This window comes from Cinclus cinclus, chromosome 1 (assembly GCF_963662255.1).
Source record: "Cinclus cinclus chromosome 1, bCinCin1.1, whole genome shotgun sequence".
Classification (NCBI taxonomy): Eukaryota; Metazoa; Chordata; class Aves; order Passeriformes; family Cinclidae; genus Cinclus; species Cinclus cinclus.
The window spans coordinates 103560292-103578348 of record NC_085046.1 but is presented as its reverse complement, the minus strand read 5'-3'; the positions used below and the strand labels follow the sequence as shown (position 1 = coordinate 103578348).

The 18057-nt window shown below is 40.1% G+C and overlaps 1 protein-coding gene across 1 annotated transcript in view; it reads left to right on the top strand.

Annotated features, from left to right (window-relative positions):
• The first annotated feature begins 172 nt into the window (after positions 1-172).
• Positions 173-18057, top strand: part of EMILIN2 (elastin microfibril interfacer 2) — a 30870-nt gene continuing 12985 nt past the window's right edge. The window contains exons 1-4 of the mRNA XM_062501095.1: positions 173-300; positions 379-501; positions 13372-13547; positions 15342-17276. Coding sequence (XP_062357079.1) covers positions 173-300; positions 379-501; positions 13372-13547; positions 15342-17276 — 2362 coding nt within the window. The remainder of the gene's footprint in view (positions 301-378; positions 502-13371; positions 13548-15341; positions 17277-18057) is intronic.

Sequence of the window (18057 nt, the reverse complement as noted above, 5' to 3'; positions counted from 1 at the left end):
AGGGGGGTGCGGAGCCGCCGTGGAGGGCGGAAACGGGGTGGGGGGATTTGCGTCAGTGAGGGAGCTGAGAGCGGGCGAGACGGACGGACGGACGGAGGGACAGCCGGACGGAGGCAGCCCGCGGAGAGGCACCGGCCCGCTGCACTCGCCCGCCGCCGCTGCCCGTCGCCCCATGGATCTGTGCCCGGGGCCCGCGCCTCCCTCGGGATGGGCGCTGCCGCTGCTCCTGGCCCTGGGAGCCGCCGGGCTCAGCCACGGCACCCCGCACCTGCCGTACTCCCGGCCGGGCTCCCGCAGCAAGTGAGTTCCGCGGGACGAGCCGGGCCGGGCGGGCAGCGGAGCCCGGCGTGCCTGACCGACATTGTCCTTCTCCCTCAGGAACTGGTGCGCCTACATCGTGAACAAGAACGTGAGCTGCTCGGTGCTGGACGGGACGGAGAGCTACGTCCAGGCCCAGTACAAGTGCGCCTGGAACCAGTTCCCCTGCGAGCCCACCCTGGTGTAAGTAGCGCACGGGGCGACCTCGGCAGGGAGAGCGCTTGGCCGCTCGCTCATCCATTGCCCAGCCCCGGTGGGGAAGCGGCCGCTGCCTTGATGCTCGGTGATTCCCGGCACCCCGAAAGGCGCAGGGCTGCGGCAAGGCGGTGCGGACCGCCCCGGCCCCCGGCGCGCCCCGAACAAAGCGCTCGCTGATTGCGGACATCGGGCTGCCGGAGCTAATTAAAGCCAGATTGGGTTGCTGCCCCGTGCTGCCGAGAGGGAGCTGCGCTGGCACACCTCGTCGGCTTGGAGAGGCGTGCAGGCGGGCGGAAAGCACGCGGGCCGCTCTCCCTGGGCGGCGGGACCAGGACCGCACCTGTGCGCTGCTGGGAGCGCACCTGGGCCAGGGCTGGCAGCGCTCAGCAGCGCTCCAAACCGGTTTGATGGCTGCTCCGTGTTGCTGGATCGGCGTGTAAAGGGAGAGCCAGGAGCGTGAGCCAGCATCTTTACAGTCTGCTTGTCCTTGTCTGTTATCCAGCAAGGGGAGCGGCCAGTGCAGATTTTACGGGGGGTAATGTGAAGTTGCTTGTTTGATTTTTTTTTTTTTTTAAATCTTCGTGCGTGTGACCACGTGGTAATCTGTGGAGTGGCCACCTTCGGCAAGGTGTGGTGCAGCAGGTACGGCAGGCATCAGGGAACAGATGGATCTCCGGCTAATCGCAGGCAAATCTCCTTTCCTCATTTTTCCGCTTGAAAAGCAGTAATATTTGCACATTTCTGTTTGACAGCTTCAGGGGATATGCACTCTGTGAAACCATTTCAGCTTCCCCAGGAAGTCACTGGAAAGACACCCATAGATTTTCATAGGCTTAGATTTGTGCTAAAGCAATGATGAAGAGTGTTTTACAGTAAGGCTTCAGTAGCTAGTTTTTATTTTGACATGGAACAGCAATGATGAGACAGATCCTGGGTGCAGCTGAAATAGAACTTCAGACACCGGTGACGCCACCAGCCTGGGGCCCGTGACAATAGGTGTTGGGTGTTTGGCATTCAAATGTGCTGCTTTCTGTTTGTTTGGGTTGTTATTTTCGTTAAAAACCCACCTTTTCTCTACATAAACACTAGAGTTTGAGGGGAAAAAACAAAGACAGCTGAGTAACACTGTCTTGTGTAACTTCCCTTGTTTCTCTTTGGAGTCTTGAACTGGCCATTTTGGACTTCTGACTGATTTTATGGATGTGTAATGGGGTGTGCCCTCTATCATGAGAAATCTCTGTAGTGGAGCTACAGAGGCATGAGGAGGGGTTGAAACTGAGCTCTTTAAACACATAAATCACCAAGCATTAAGATAAGGAATTTCAGAGGCGGTAAATTAGGACTTTCATGGACTATCTGCTAGTAGATAGTGAAGAAAGTGCAAAGGTATTGCTTCTAGCTGAGGAAATTCCTGCACTGAGAGTGTGAGATTGTTGGCAGAAGTAATAAGGGGAAGCCTAGCATGAGCAGGGGGCTGGACTGCACGACCTCCAGAAGTCCCATCCCTTCCAGATGTCTCTGTAGTTCTCTGAAATGGCATTGTCTGTCCTTGTGCTTCTAATCATCTGGAGTTTGCTGCTGTCAGAGAGAGAATATGGGACTGAACAGACATTTGGTCTCACCAGCTGTGTCCAGTCTCATGGGGTTTTGTTTTGTTCCTTTGAGAATGGAATTAGCTGCTTATTGTAAGACTTTGTTTCCTCTGTTTGACTTTCTTTGGTGAACATCACTGTTGTTTTTTTCATAACCATAATGGCAACAGCAAATCAATCCCTTGTTTTTAACATAAAATATTCCTTAGTCTTACATAAATAAAACATTTTTCTCCTGTCACAGCACCAACAGATTAACACCAAGAGAAGGTGGAATATCAAAGTCTTGAAATTTTATTGTGTTCAAAACTGTTTATAGGTTGTCATTTTATTTTTGTGTCTATTGCACATACACTCCCTTAGTGGCAGAGTAAGAAAGGTGCTAATCCAAAAAGTTTAAAATACATCAAGTCCTGCAAGTCCCTAACTTCATTCCTGTGAAAAATATTGTTTAATTAAGAAGGAGAAGTGGTCTGAATAACAAAATGTGTTTATATATGTTTGCTAGCTAATGTTCACAAAAGCAGGACAGGAAAGAGCTACAAAACAACAAAGAAATGACTGTGAGGACTTTGTGGATATTATTCTCTTTTTTTTCTCCTTTACACACTTGAACAGAGAACTTAAAATGAACTAAGTAGCAGATATTCATGGGAGTAAAGTACAGTCCCTGTATAGTCTTCTCTCAATACCCATGGTTTATCTAAGAGCTCATTCAGCTGCAGACAGTGGGGACAGTGAGATCCAAACCAAAGAAAGAGTTCCTTAACTGTATCACGGATGTGTGTTTTATTAGTACTTAAGTGCTATTAGGTCTATTTTTTAATCAGTCAGTGGATTTACTGTTGGTTTATGTTACTTTAGGAGGAGATTTAAAGAGCCCTTCTAGTGTTTAGGTACAGTCTAGGTTGTGCCTAACAATTACTTAGATTGCAGTATACAGGGGAGCATTTCACTGCTTTAAACCTGCAGTGTACTCCTGAATTCTGTGTGATCTTTACAGACAAGAGAGTGTGGATTACAGATATGGATTATAGTCAGCCCTGATTTGCCTTTGAGTTATTTATTTATTTTAAATTTTTTTAGAAATAGAAAGCTCTGGTGATTAAGCCTAAAATCATATGCATGGGTGAACCCTTTTTATCTACCCTTTAGGCCCATTAAAATACAATTTGTCTGAATACAGAAACCCTAAAGCCCCCTGTTGGAATTACTACACTTCCATGATTGTTAACTGTAAATTCACTTTGGCTGCAGGGTGTATTTCCTGAAAGGTTAAGTTGAGATTCAGGAAATTATTACACTCCATTGTTCAACTGTTTTATAGGTACTTGGGCTCGATAGTTTATTTCCTTGCTGAAAAGTTGGTGAATGCTTTGGCTGATTATGGTGTCAGGGATGAGAGTTGTAGTGTGGCTGCTTAAGAGATAGGAAGAGAGAGCAGAAAGAAAGAAAGAAAGAGCTGAAATGCCCTTTGAAATATGTTCCCTTTAAAGTGAGGGACTCCTGATTTATTTTTCTTGAAACTGTGACTGGTAAATGAAGGAGAAACTTTGTTATTAGTGGGTCATTGGGCTGAAAAGTTACAAAAATATTAGTGTTTTTAAATTCACTAAAAAAGAACTTGGATGTTTTGAAATTTAATATTGCTTCATAAATAACTGACTCCTTATGGCTTCTTTTGTCATGATTTTCCATTCCTAGTTTTCTTATGAATGGTTTGGTAACTTAATTAGCAATAATAGCAATTTGTAACTAGCAGCATTATCTATTTCTAAAAGAAAAAAAACAAATTGCATTTCTGGTTAGATCCTGCACACTCTTTAGGGTTGTGGCTTGTTTGGGATATCATCTGGTCACTATAGCTAGTTCAGGGTAGCATGTTGTCACAGCAGTTGTTTGTTTTGCCTCTTGTTCTGTAGAGTGTGTGGGAACACCTGCCTGCACCAGAGGTGCACCAGTTTATGGCTTTTGGGAAAAGCTGCTTTCACTAGCAAGGTTTTGATTTTAAAGTCTGAAGTGGCTGAATGTTTTCTGGGTCGTTTTCTTGGTTTATGTCTGTGCTACAGAACTGCAAACAGGACTTCCCCCTACAAGGTAGTAAATTAAATAGGAAAAAAATCTAGCTTGGTAGGAACCTCTGGAGGTCATGCCATCCCCTCATAGCCCCCAGCTAACAGCAGAACCAGCTTCAAATTTAGATAGGTTGTTCAGGGACTTGAAGGAAGGATGTTTTATCAGATCTCCTAATTCATGTACCAGCCTCCATTAATTATGCTCAGGTAAGTAAAGATATTTGTGTGCTCAAGTCAGGTCATCTGTCTTCAGCTCGTGAGGAGTGAATTTCATGATTTAGTGTGTAAGCTTCTCATCTTAACACTAATAATACATGTATACTGAGCAAGCCCATTATTTGATTTCAAAAATGACCCAGAACATGATTAATGAATCAGTAGCTAAACTAGCAAGCCTCTCCAATTCTCTCACTGAGCAGTATTTCCCAACTTCTGGTCATTTTATACTTTCAAATGATCATAAATAAGCCCAGTCCCAAACTAATAATGATTTTATTCATTGGCCAGAAGATTAAAAGCACAAGATTGAAATGACTTTAGAGAATGTTACTATGAGTTTTCTGTATTCCTAAACAACAGATTACTGCTTAGGAGTAAAACACTGCTTTTAATAAGCAGTATTCCCCATTTATTAACTATGTATTACTGGGAAAAAGTGGAAATTTTATAACTGAAAACCCTCACGTGAGACATCCAGCTCAAGTTGAATGGCTTCATCCATCTGGCAATCCCAGAATGACCTGGGTGGAGCACATCAGACCCAGTCTAGGAGCATATAGGAAATCCCCGTGTAGTTTTCAACCTTCCAGCAGTCCCAGTGTAGTTAGTTTGCTCAGAGACTGTTCTGTTGCTAGAAATCAAGCATGCAGATCAGTGTCAGAGTGCTCAGCACCAGGCAGGATCAAACCTTAGATATTCAAGTCAGCACAGATTAAGCTTGTGTTTGCCTCTGGCCTCCAGCAATATATATGTCATAAGAAAAACTTTCAGGATGCACAAAAACTTGAAGGGAAAGCGAGAGCTGTTTAATGTTTCCCCTCCAAGTATCTATAAAGGTCTTCAGGACTTTCTTTCCAACTTTGTGTATTTTGTATGAAGCAGAATTTCTTTGTACAGGCTCCAGCTAGCTGACTACACAGAGAGGTTAGCCTAGGGGCTTGTGCATTGAAAACAGTAAGGAAACTTAAAAAACTTCAGTCTCCTGGAGAGCCTGTTTGAAAATCTTTGCGATCATGCTGGGTGTGGTAAGTTTTCCTGGCTGTCTCCCCAAGCCTGAAATTGTGCATCTCTGTCTCCATGCACTGAACGCAGCAGAGTCTTTCTTCTCTGTGAACTGGACAGGGAATTTTCATTTCACACATAATTTGAATTTGTTGCAATAATGTAAAAAAAAAAAAAAAAAAAAAATCCCATGCTGCTCCTCACTTCACATTAAAGTAAATAGTGAAAGTTTCATGCTTTTCTGTTTTGAGAAATGCATGACCTGGAGGTCTGGGGCCTCTTCTGTTAAGCACCAAATTGTTGCCAAAACAATAAATTTTTGTTTGCATGGAGCTGCTGACCTGTTTAGGTGTATTTCATCATAAATCACCCAAATAATCAAGGAACATTTTGTACCATTAGACACATTAGACAGTGGGTGATGCCAGTTTACACATTGGGGATATTATGACTCCCATCTGACTTCATTTTTGCATTGCATTTCCTTTTCCTTCTGGTTCACTTTTAACTTGGTGTTTTGAAAAGTAACAGCTCTCAAAAGAATGCTCCATTTTATTCTCAAAGCTGAGGTCCCACTTAATCCCACAGGTTAGCACTTGTCTTCCTGAAAGTATTGGTTATTGTTTCATCTGGGTATATTTTCAAATGATCTCTCAGCAACAGCTCTTTCTAGAGCATTCTAGAAAACAGCTTATTTCACGGGCAGAGAAGCAGAAGGGAGGCTATTTGAGCTCAATTTTTCAGGCAGCTTTATCAGCAGCAGTGCTCTGCATCCTCACTTCATCTCTCCACTCATGTAAATTGAGAAACTTGGTCCCTGCTGCTGGGAGAGACAGGTGATTATGCTGTAAACATATAACCTGTTGCAAAGTTGTTCTTGTTCCATCATTGAGTACATCACATTGCTGTGCTACAAAACTTTCCTGAAATCCTTTTGAAAGGGCTGTATTTTCAGGGTTTTCCTATCCCATTCTCTTCAAGTGGGATTTTAATAGCTTACTGTTGGTCTGTTACCATGTGTTTGACTGGCATTTCAACATTGTAAATCCCAAGACTAGAGCTCTGCTTTGAGTTTTGCCACAGGCTGTCTGTAGCTCTAAGTTACTTCAATGCATCCTGCATCTTTGTTTTGTTGCTTCTAAGAAGAGGCTGTGCCTATCTAGTGATAGTTTATGAACATTAAGAGTATTAACATTTTGAACTTCAGGGCATTTCCTACTGGACTTTAGTGGTCAGCTTTTTCAAAATAAAATCCTTGGCAGCCAAGAGAGAGTTAAACAGTTAGCTAGGTATTTGTGTATATATGTGTGTGAAGATATATATATACAACAAAAAGAAATCACTAGTATGAAACATGAGGTCAGATTTTAGTGTGTGTAGTGCCTTGGTTCTTTCTTCCCGCAAAGAAACATTTCTCTCCCAAGAGAGAAAATTGTAGTTTGAATCTCATCTTTTTTTGATAGAATTCCAGCTGAGTGGCATAAAACCCACTGTATAAGTAATAAACAATGGCACTTTTGGAGACTTTGAAATGAAACCATGTGGTGTTGCCTGAGAATAGTTGAATGTTTTTCTCTTCTACCAATTCCTGTAATCTTCTGTCCTTCTTACTGAACAAAGCAAGAACTCTGCAGTAAATTTCAGCCAGATTCTCTCAAAATGCATTGAAATAGTGTTCAGTGTTGAAGACAACAAGTACCAGAGACCAAGCTGTAGTTGAGCTGATTGGGGCAGCATGGTTCTCTGCTTCTTCCCTGGTACCACTGGATGACATGACAGTTTTATTTAGGGATAGACAAATACAACTTCTTCCTTCCTTGTATGAAGGAGTAATTCAATCACTTGTGCCAGGTCTCTGCCCACTTAGCAATTTCTTCCAGATGGAAGGCCACCTTCCCCCATCATGCTTTCCAGGTAGTGTGAAGACACCAAGTAAAAATAACCAATGGAAAAAGGTGTACTGAGTTTCTAAATGCTCATTCCTATTTTATGAAACATTCAGTAAAATTACAGTGCTTTCATAGTCAGATACTAAAGCACTCTTTGCAGTGACCTGGATGGGTGATTTCTCGGGTGTGTTCAGAGCTGACAATTATGTTCCTGTGGATGCAGAGTGCTTTGACTCATTCCCTTGCTTTCCTTCAACTTCTTTGTTAATCCTCTCAGACAGTAGCATTTTTTTTGTTTTGTCCAGGATTCAGCTAAGAACAGATCTGGTACAAATGTTGGCCATGCTATACATGAGTGCAAATGTTATTAAGAACTCCCTTGTGTGCCTGTGCAAGCCTGGAGAAGCTGAGTCTCCTTGGTCGTATGCACTAGTGGTGTTCAGCATCCTCTGTAGGTATTAGGATGTAAATAATGACTTTAGGGTGAGATGCAGCCCTGTTTTGACTCTGCTGGCTGCATGGGGTATTTGCCTTCATGGAAATACAGACAACTAAAACCTGTCCTTACCTGCACATGAGGCACCTGAAATCCAGGTGTGCTGAAAGTCACTGACACACAACTGCTAAAATCTCCAAAGATTTCGGTGGAACTAGGAATTCTGCCACCATTTGTAGGGAATACAAATAGGCCTGCACATTTGGGAAGCAGGAAACAGGATTAACTCGTTCTAGTTCAGTGTTTGTGTAGTATAAACAGCCAATAAGGTATGTATTCAGAAGTATTTTCATCCTACAAAATAAAAAATGTTTCATCCAAATATGATTGCATTTAATTGCATCTTCTAGGTAGTGTTTTTTGGGTGGTGCCTATATGTCACTTCTGTGCTCAATATATTGGAGATTTGGACGACTGGGACTATATAACTATTTTATAACTGTATAACTATAACTACCAGACAATGCAATTTACAAAGAATGTGTCTGCATGCAATAAAAATGTTAAATAGTGTAGATTTGATTGCTTCTTTTTTATAATGACAGAAATTTGCAGGCTGCTGAAGTCATGGGGTTTGTTCCAGTCACTACAGAAATTTGGACCAACCTTGAAGCTTTATGCTCAGAGTAAACATTTTTATATGCTGCTTATGTAGAAAACATGCAGATTCTGTGGTCCCTTCCTCGCAGTGAGGATGTGGTGGCACTTATCTCATTGCATTTCCCCAAAGGTTGAATGTTAATATCCAGTTACAGAGCTGAGCCATATGTTTTCCCACCAATTTTGTCCAAATGTTTCTGATTTGTTTTATTGCTATTAGGTGACATTTCAAATATCAGTGTTAACTGTTTCCTTCTGTGGTTTAGCACTGTGAGAATACTGTAGCTCATTCCCTAATCAAAACATCCAGAATTTTCAGCAAGCATGAATTTTTAATTAAGCATTTTCCTGTGAGAGTACTTCTTTCTCAAAGAAGAGGAATATTTGAGTGCTATTGTCACCCTGTACAACTTCATTTCAGCTTTGGAACACTTAAGATATTAAAAGTGGAGGTTTGCATTAGTGTTCTGGGTGTGTTTTCTCATTTGATCAGCATGTTAAGTTCATGGTGAAGGTGGTAGGCGTGGGTAGTTACAAGCCTGTTGTGGAAAAACTCCTAAAAAAACAACTGCTGTTATGTTCTGTCTTGCAGTGAAATATTAGAGACAGTTGATATTAACCTTTATTCATGCTTTATAAAAGAATGATTTCAATATTTAGCTCAGTTCATCAAGAGGTTATGACCATCATCTTGGACTTGAAGTCCACAGGAGAATGGAATGACTAGGCACAGTAAACGCTAGTATGTTGTTATATGCAATTTCTGACCACTATAAGGAATTATTATTTTTAAAGGTAATTTAGAAGTATACTTGTAAAAATAATTGTGTTTATCAACACTTATTTGAATAGTAAAAATCCAAGTCAGCCAGAAGAAGATTTGATGTTTTACTCTTTTTTAATTGCATCACAGCATACACAGGTATAAAAGTGGAGCCCTAATTTTTAAGAGGCTTAGGAAACTTTTGTGGACCCTTTTGATGAAACTGCTTCACTAGATAACTCTGTAAAGATTCACACCTGCCAGATAAACAATATGAAACTTGGTGTTACATTCCAACCATGTATCTTTGTCCAGCTTTATCAAGGAGGAACGTTTTGTCCCTCTGGCTACCCTCAGTGCATTCTGTGTGTTTTTTATGTTTGTGATTGCACATTTTAAGTTTGCTCTGACTATAAGTGAGTAATTGGATTCAGAATACTGCAGATTTAAGTAAAGACGTTTCTAATTTGTATAGTTCAGTAATTTCCAGTCCTGTGTCTTTCACACACATTGAATCATGAATTATTCTCAGGATGCGATCCCTAGCAGAAATTTATGGTTTTTTTTTGTTAGAACTGTAACAACATAATTGTGTTCTGTTAGACTGCAATATCCTAGCAAAACCCTGGAAGTCTCCAGCTCCTCCACTGAAATTCACTGAGTGAGCAAAGTTCTGGCTTTAGAAAGCATCTTGTCTGATTGAGAATCTCCCTGGGGCTGGATGCCTGCTGGTGACTGTCACTTGTCAGTGCAGCTGGATGGTGCTGTCACACTGACACCATTCCTTGCGTGGGCAGCTTGCACAGCAGAAGAATGTCATGTCTCGTGCTTGAGGAATGTCATTGGCAGAGAAGCTGTAGCAGTGAAGCTGTGGTTTTTAAAGAATTTTTTATGTGACTGGATTCAAATTAGAGAAGTGCCAGTGTACGTTCCTGTTTGCCAGCCCTACATGACTAGCTTTCCTGGAGGAAATGGGAGTAGCTGTGTGACTCATTCAGCTGGACTGGCAGTATAGAGAAGTAGTTCTTGGTAAGTAAATCCCAACTGAATTTTTGAGCCATCCATGAGTATAGCTGTCTTGTTACCATAGTTCAAAGTGTGACTATGAAAGCTGTTCTCGATCCAGATTTTGAAATGTTCAGATTCTAGCTTATTTTGGATCTAGGAGTATTGTGATTAAGGATTCAGGTTAATCTGTATTTGATATACCATATCTGAAAATAAAACAGTTCTGATTTGAGCTGTTGTTTTAAATTTGAAAGAATTTTAAGTAGTGTACTGCTTTTCAATTTTTTAAATTAAGTCGTATTTAAGCATTTTATGCCTATTAGGATCAAGAAAATATGAAACAAAGAAGAGTGAGAATGTCAGACATGCCTGGTTTTTATTTTTAAGATAGAGTCTGGAAAAGTTTTAAATTTTTGACATTGGAAAAATATTATGCTTGATTTCTTTATATTTGTTTATTTTCTTTTGTATTTGGTTGTGTCTTATGATTTTGCCGACTCTTGAAGTTATCAGAAAGTGTCTATATTGATGAATATGGCTACAGAGAAGGTGTTCAAAGAGAAAATTGTCAGAAATATGATGGAAAATCCTCAGTCTGTAATTTGAGCAAAGAAGTGCACAATTTGTATATGAGTAGTTCTTATTCATTTTATAGAATTAGTTTCAGCTATATTCTTAAAATTTTGTTGGGAAAAGAAAGATGAATTTGGCATTTGAAAATAACCAAAATATTGTATTTTTCAGGAAGGGGTTTGGCCCTGAAAGTAAAAAGTGGATCACACACAATTTTAGGAGCAGTTAAGTGTTTTATGGAAATCATACAGAAGTATGTACAACCATTTCCGGCATGGGAAAACTGATCTGGAAGTTCAAAGTTTGCATTTCAGTAATGTGGTGGTTGTGAGAGAGGTTGTAATGACTCTCAAAACCACTTCAAAACACTAAAGCATCTAGCTAATCCTGTTTCTCCAGACTTTGGCAGCTAGCTGGAAGGAAAGGATTCAAACTCAAATTATCTACACAAGATAAGGGAGAAAGAAAAGGAAGTTCCTGGGTGGCCAGGATATTGTTCTTCCCAGTGGTGCCCTCTACACTGCACTCCTCTATTTAATTTTTAAAGCACTTGACCATGGGGATTTCTGTGCTTTGTAAACAGGATTCAGCAGATGTTTAAGTGAAAACTGTAGAAGAAATGATGAGCTGGAGTGCAGTCTACAGCTGTTTCATATATGGTGTTCAGAAGGTATAAAAGGATTGGAAACCTTCTCTGAGTTTACGTGCTCCAAGTCAGAGTTTGAAAAGCTGACAGCCACAGCAAACCACTGGAGTTATGAACAGCTCGTAGACAGAGATACAGCACAGCCTGAGCCTGCCTTCCTATGCAGATCCACAGAAGAACAGAATCCAGAGTGGCTTATTAGTATAAACTACTCTTGACCCAGAAATAGTTGGAAAAACTGATTGTCTCTAGTGAAAGTAGCTTTTTCCCTTTAAATGACAAGTTGTAGACAAAGTAATAATGCAAAAAACACAGAGTATTTCCCAAGTGCAGAAATGAGACTATATTGTAGCAGAATTGGGAAGAATACATTTGGAAAAGAAACAAATTTATAATTAGTAGTTAATATTTTAAGCGCACCACTGCAAGTTTGTTAACCAGATTACCAAAAAGGGACAGCAAATGGCTGTAAGATGGGGAACATTATGTTAAAATTATGAATCTGAATTATGTTGAATTAAAAAATTATAATTATTTCAGCAGCTAACTCCCACTCTCTGACTTTTAATAGGAAATGTTTCACAGTTTGTGTAAAATTTAGTTCTTTCCATTTGGTAGCTGATAAGTGACTTTTTTTTTTTTTTCTTTTGACTAGTAAGGAATTTAGCATAATTTAATACAAGACTGTGTTCAATGAAGTAGGTGATTTTTGTGTGATAGCATTACTGCTCCTGGTGCTGTTCTGTACTATGCTCTCTCTGTCCCAGGATACTCTCCCTGTGAGCCCAGCCAGGCCATGGCTGAAATCTTTATTACAGAGCTCCTGTAGATTCCTTTGCCACTGTCCTGCCTTTATTCTACTGGTATTACTGTTTAGGGACACCTCTGCTGTGACACGAGCCTGTCATTCATTAATGGATGGAAACTGTTCTAATCTGAAATAATCTTCGGGAAAAAAGATCTGAAAAAGCCTTAGGGGAATTAGTAGCATGATGCTAATTTAACTGAGAGAAAGGAATTCACGTGAGAAATCAGGATGCCTATTTTGTTTCTGTGTTCCAAGAATACCATTTTATAGAGCTCAGGTGGCAAATCCCTGTTTTACTCATTTTCCTCATCTCTCAATCTGAAATGAGCTGTACCTCAAATTAATTTAGTTTTTATCTAATAACACAGGCTCTGCTTATGATCTGGTTACACCACTGTGTCTGACCACAGCTGAACATGTGGGATGTGTTTGGAGGGAAGCTATGGAAGAAGTCTATGGTTAAAGAAAGTTGCACAACCGGAATCAGTTTGTCATTTATTAACTTTTGAGTGATTAATCAAGGAAGCTCAAGGTTGTATGTACATAAATAATGTGTCTTAGGTTTTTCTCCCAGACCCTCTTCAACTTAACTGATGAAGTAGGAAAGAGTTGATTTCTTTGTTGGTTGTAGTGTTTCATCTGATTCCTTCTTTCATGTCCTCATCTGACTCACACTTTCAGCATTTTGTCCTTCTCTGGAATATCCCTCCCAGCCTTTACTGTGCTGCACATATGGGTTCTGAGGAATGGTTTAAGTGGAGACTCTGGAAATAAAAATGGGGCAAAGCAGGCAGAAGCATTTTTTGATGTTCAGAAGATCCCTGGAGGGAGGGTTGCAATGAAAAGTTAGAGGACAAACATTTTGAACTTAAAAAGTAAGACATTGTTGGTCACTGTTGTTCTCAGCATTGTCTGATGAGTGGTACCTTCACTTGCCACAACTTTTTATCCCTCTGCTTATGCATGAATATTCCACAGCTCCCTATCATGACTGTGTTGAGTGGAGGCAGCTTTAAAACCTAGACAGAAACATTTTTTCACTTGATGCTTAAAGCAGAAAATTAGTAATAACTGTAAGTATTTGATTTTCATTATAAAAAAAACCAAAACCTATTTTAATTTTACTTTTAATCTAAATAGCATCTTGGGTTACGGAGCATTTAAAATGCTTTCTGTTTTGGCAGATACCGAACGAGTTTCAGACCTCGGTACACAGTTGCATATAAGACAGTGACAGAGCTAGAATGGAGATGTTGTCCTGGCTACAAAGGGGAGGACTGCAGGGAAGGACCAGCAGAAAAGCCAAACACTGCTCGTCGTCCCACAACGCCAGTGAGGGCTGTCGTGAAGAAGGGAACAGGTAACTTTCTGTTTGAATCTTTTTTTTTGTATGCACAGTCATGTCTGGTTTCTTGTTTTGTCTTCTAAGGATAGGAATCATTATGGTTTCTATTGAACTCAGCTGCTGGCAGGTACAAAAGGCATGTGAAAGACTCTGTGCCATGGGAAAATAACAGCCAGGCAATAGCAGTCCTGATATAGTCCTGAAGAATAACAGAGGAATGGGCTGTAGAACACCGGCTGGAAATGCCAGCTGGCTACTCCTGGTTCCAGAAAATCTTTGGGTTAAGGTTATGGGTTTTGTAAGAATTTACCGGGGGGAATTTTTTTGTTTCTCCAATGTTCAGGGGAAAAAAAAAAAAGAAGAAGAGAGAATATTAGTAAAACAAAACAAAAAAGCCCCAAATGTTAATTTTAAGGATATATAAGGATTCCTAGCAGTTTCACAATGTTTGGGGTTTTTTTTTGAGATTGTAAAGATTTTGCAGATTCACCTTAGGCTGCGTGCCTTAATAATGAGGAGTAAGAGAATAAGTATGGATAAGCCTCAGCTTCTGAAAAAATATCTTAAAGGATGAATGATGTTTGTTTGTTTGTTTGTTTAAGATGCTGTCTTCTGAAAGGGCAAGAAGGAATGCTGTTTCTGACATATATAAATTTTCTCCATTAAGAAAAAAAATTATAAACAGATGTGTCCTTCTGAAGGACTTTTTCCAACATAATTGGAGATTAGTGTCACATATAGCACTTAGTCAGATTTCCACATGTGTTTTCTGTGTGGTGGATGATTGAATACAGTTTTACACTAGTCCCATAGATTATATACCTGCTTTAAAGACAAGCTTTTTAAGTATTTTGTTAGCCAACCTAAAATATTAATTCCAAAAGATATGATAAAACATGGTGATATCTGTACCCTTCTCCCCTCTTTTAGACAAAATAAAAAATTACTTTTGACTCTTCCTGCAGTTTATCCTTTCTTGACCCCTGGTAATGTTTTTTTTCTGGGGTTCTTTTCTGGATTTTCTGCAATTGTTACACATTTTGTGTGAAACAGAGCATCCAGATTTGTACGTGGCTTTGTAAATGAGGTCCTATTAATGACAAGATCTAGATTCATTAATTGATTTATGATAGGTAAAAAGTAGATTACAGCTAAAAGTCTTCTCTTTCTGATTTTCATTCTGTGAGGATAAGTTATTTTAATCTAACAGTTTTGAATGTGTAAATTTTATACTTTTGTACATGTTTTTATTGCCTACTTAAATATATGACCAGTAATTAGGTGTTTGTGAAGCAAGTGTGATAACTGGAGTATCTTGCAGAACCTCACGTCTTATATGGGATATATACTTGGACCCCAGTTCAGTAAAACACAGAAGCACAAATGCACTTCAGGCACATAAATGACTGCCACTGAAGTTTTCAGTGGGAATTCAGGGGCGTTGTTGTTGTTGTTGTTGGAGATGCAGTGGTTCTAAGGTGGCTGTGCTGTGATGTGCATGGGTCTGTATTAGTTTGTTATATGTGCTGTAGCTTAGATCCATTGCTGAACAGGAGGCGTGATTGCGAGTTTCTTTATGGCCACTGTATCTTGGTAGGAATTGGTCACTGTGCTAAAACTTTTAGTTCTGAGGGTTTTGATAACATATTAATTACAAACTACTGCAAATAAGAACAGAAAAGGCAAGAAGCATTAGGCAGTTTAAACTGTTTTATTTCATTTTAAAGAAAAGAGAAGTTAACTGCAGCTGATTAAAACAGATACCACTGGGAATATTTACATCTACATTTTGTTATTTCTGGGAAACAGATGCAGAACCAACAGAAGCTCCAGAGCCTCCACCATACGAGAAGAGAATGCAGTTTCTTGAGGATGAATTGTTTAGACTTACACGGTCTGTGATTGAACTTCAGTCCTCCGTGGCAGGTGTGAATGAGAACCTGAAGCTGACTGTACAAGAGGATGCTAGCAAGATGTTGGTCACTTGGCTGAACAACCTTTACGACCGCCCAGAGCCTGACAGTGCAGTTGGTGGTGAAACAGACACTATTCAGCTGCCAGGACTCCTCAGCAATAAAGATCAAAAAGACCCTTTTATTGATTTTGAAATGGAAGATATAAAAGCTGAGCTAGCTGAGGTCAAAGAAGCCTTGAAGATGAGGAATGATGAGCTGGAGGAGCTGAATGGAAAAGTAAAAGGCTATGAAGGACAATTAAAAAAACTGCAGGAGGCAGCAAAAGGACCTACAATAACAATGCCCCGTGACAATATATATCAGGACTACATAGACTCAAAGTTTGAGTCTCTCAAGCAAGAAATAATGGAAGGATTTGAAAAGAAAATGGCAGGTCTGAAGAACTCCTGTGACTATAAACTAGAGGATATTCAGCAGCAGTATGATGGCAGTGAAAATAACTGTGCAGGAATAATTGATGTCATAAGAGGAAAAGAGAATGACTTGAGGAAAGAAATAAATACTCTCCGCACTCAGATTCCATCAAACAACTCCAGTTGTTGCAAGAAGGGTGAGGGAAATGGCTTTGACCAACAGATGGAAGATTTAGATAAGAAAATTGACAGAATTATGGAAGCACAGAGGATATTGAATGTCAGAATAGATAATGAAATAATTCGATTGTCGACTCCAGCTCTAGAAGACGTGTTTGGGGAGAGGCTGGAGGAGCTGGATGCGAGGATGAATATTACAGAACGGAATGCTGAAGAGCATTGTTTTTACGTTGAGGAGACGCTCCGCGGTGCTATCGCTGCTGAGGTGGACGAGCTGAGAGACTTGTTTGACCAGAAGCTGCGGGCACTGGAGGTTAGGCTAGGTGGGACTATTTTGGAGATTGCCAACACCACAGACCCAGATGGAATGTTTGCTAATCCTGGGCCTATCTTGCCCAGCGATGCAGGGTTTGCAAATGAGCAGTTTTCAGCAGAGATGAATTTCGTGAAGGACAAACTGCTGTCACTTGAGCAGCTCTGTGGGCAGAAATGTCAGTCAGCACCGCGAGGTACGGAGGACCTTTGGAAAAGGTTGGAAAACTGTAACGACAAGTACAACCACTTGCTTTTGAAAACAGAGAATAATTCTGTTCTCCTGCAGTCCCTGAATAGCTCTCTTAATGAGAAACTCAACTCAGTTAAGGCCAACCAACGTGACATCCAGAAAATGCAGAGAGACATACGTGTATTCCGATACAATCTAAATACTGTTGATAAAGATATGAAAAATCTTCAAGATGGCCTGAGTAGCTGCAGGGAGCAACTTCTGGGTGTCAATTCGACATGCAGGAAAACACAAAGAGGTGTCTTCCGAAAAATCGATCAAATGCAGAGGACATTTGCAAATCAAACTGCTCATTCCAGTGATAATTGCTGTGGTGAAGTGAAAGAGAGACTAGAACAATTGAATGACCATATGCTGAATGATCTTAGCAAGTGCAAAGAAAAGACCCAAGGTGTCCAGGAGGGTGTTTCAGATGTTGAGACCAGAGTCTCACATGTTGAAAAAGTCTGTGGCAAGCTGGACTCCGTTTCAGACAGCTTGCAGAATATAAAAGAAGGTCTGAATAAGCACGTGAGCAGCTTATGGAACTGCATCCGTGAAATGAATGGAACTATAGCATCTCATTCCACTGATATTGCTGGCCTCAAGAATTCTGTCCAACAGTTTCATAGTCAGGTTTCCAAAATCACCACGGACATTGAAGGTGTGCTGAAATCTCAGCCTGACACAAGTAAGTTTCTTGCTTTTATTTTTTACTTTTTGTTTATTTGTTTTTCAACTGGGTTTCTTTCCTGAAACTGTTAAAAAAGAACTAAACAAGGGAGGAAAAAATATTGCACAATTCCTACTTTGTTTTTGCAGTGACTCTAATTTTGGCTCTTTGCTCCAGAACACCACAGAGTACTTTCAGTGCTTTTAAAAGTATCCTCCTCAAAAAAAAAAAAAAAAAAAAAAAAAAAAAAAAAAAAAAAAAAAAAGAAGTCTTACATGTTTTTTATGTTTACTTCAAGCTTGAATGGAGAGAGTGGGAAAAGTAGTGATTTTGAGTAGTGATTTTAAAGTGAGATTTAAGTAATAATTGCCTGTATTATTTCAGTTCATTTGATTTTATTTATTTTTTTTCGTTTTATTTTGTTGTTGAAGATTATTCTGTATTCCTCAGGGAAAACTGAACACCAAGTAGAGAAAACTGAAGTCAAATGAATTCAAATTTGTGATAAGAAAGATTTCCTCTAAGCTGTGCTCTTAGCATGAGTTAATGATTATAATTCAGCACCAATTCTTTGATCTAGAAGTTTACAAATGAGCTCTGGCATATCTTGGCATGGCAATATAAGACTTCTGCTTCATAGCTCTCCCAGAAGCTTGCATTCCCACAAGGTCCTTGGCAGTACTTGGCACATTCCAGCTGGCAATATTTTAGCACCTCAGCCAGTTCTGTTAATAGTCCAACATGTTGGTGCAAATCTACTTCCATTTTGTTTGAAGTTTGCATTAGAGCAGCTGAGAAG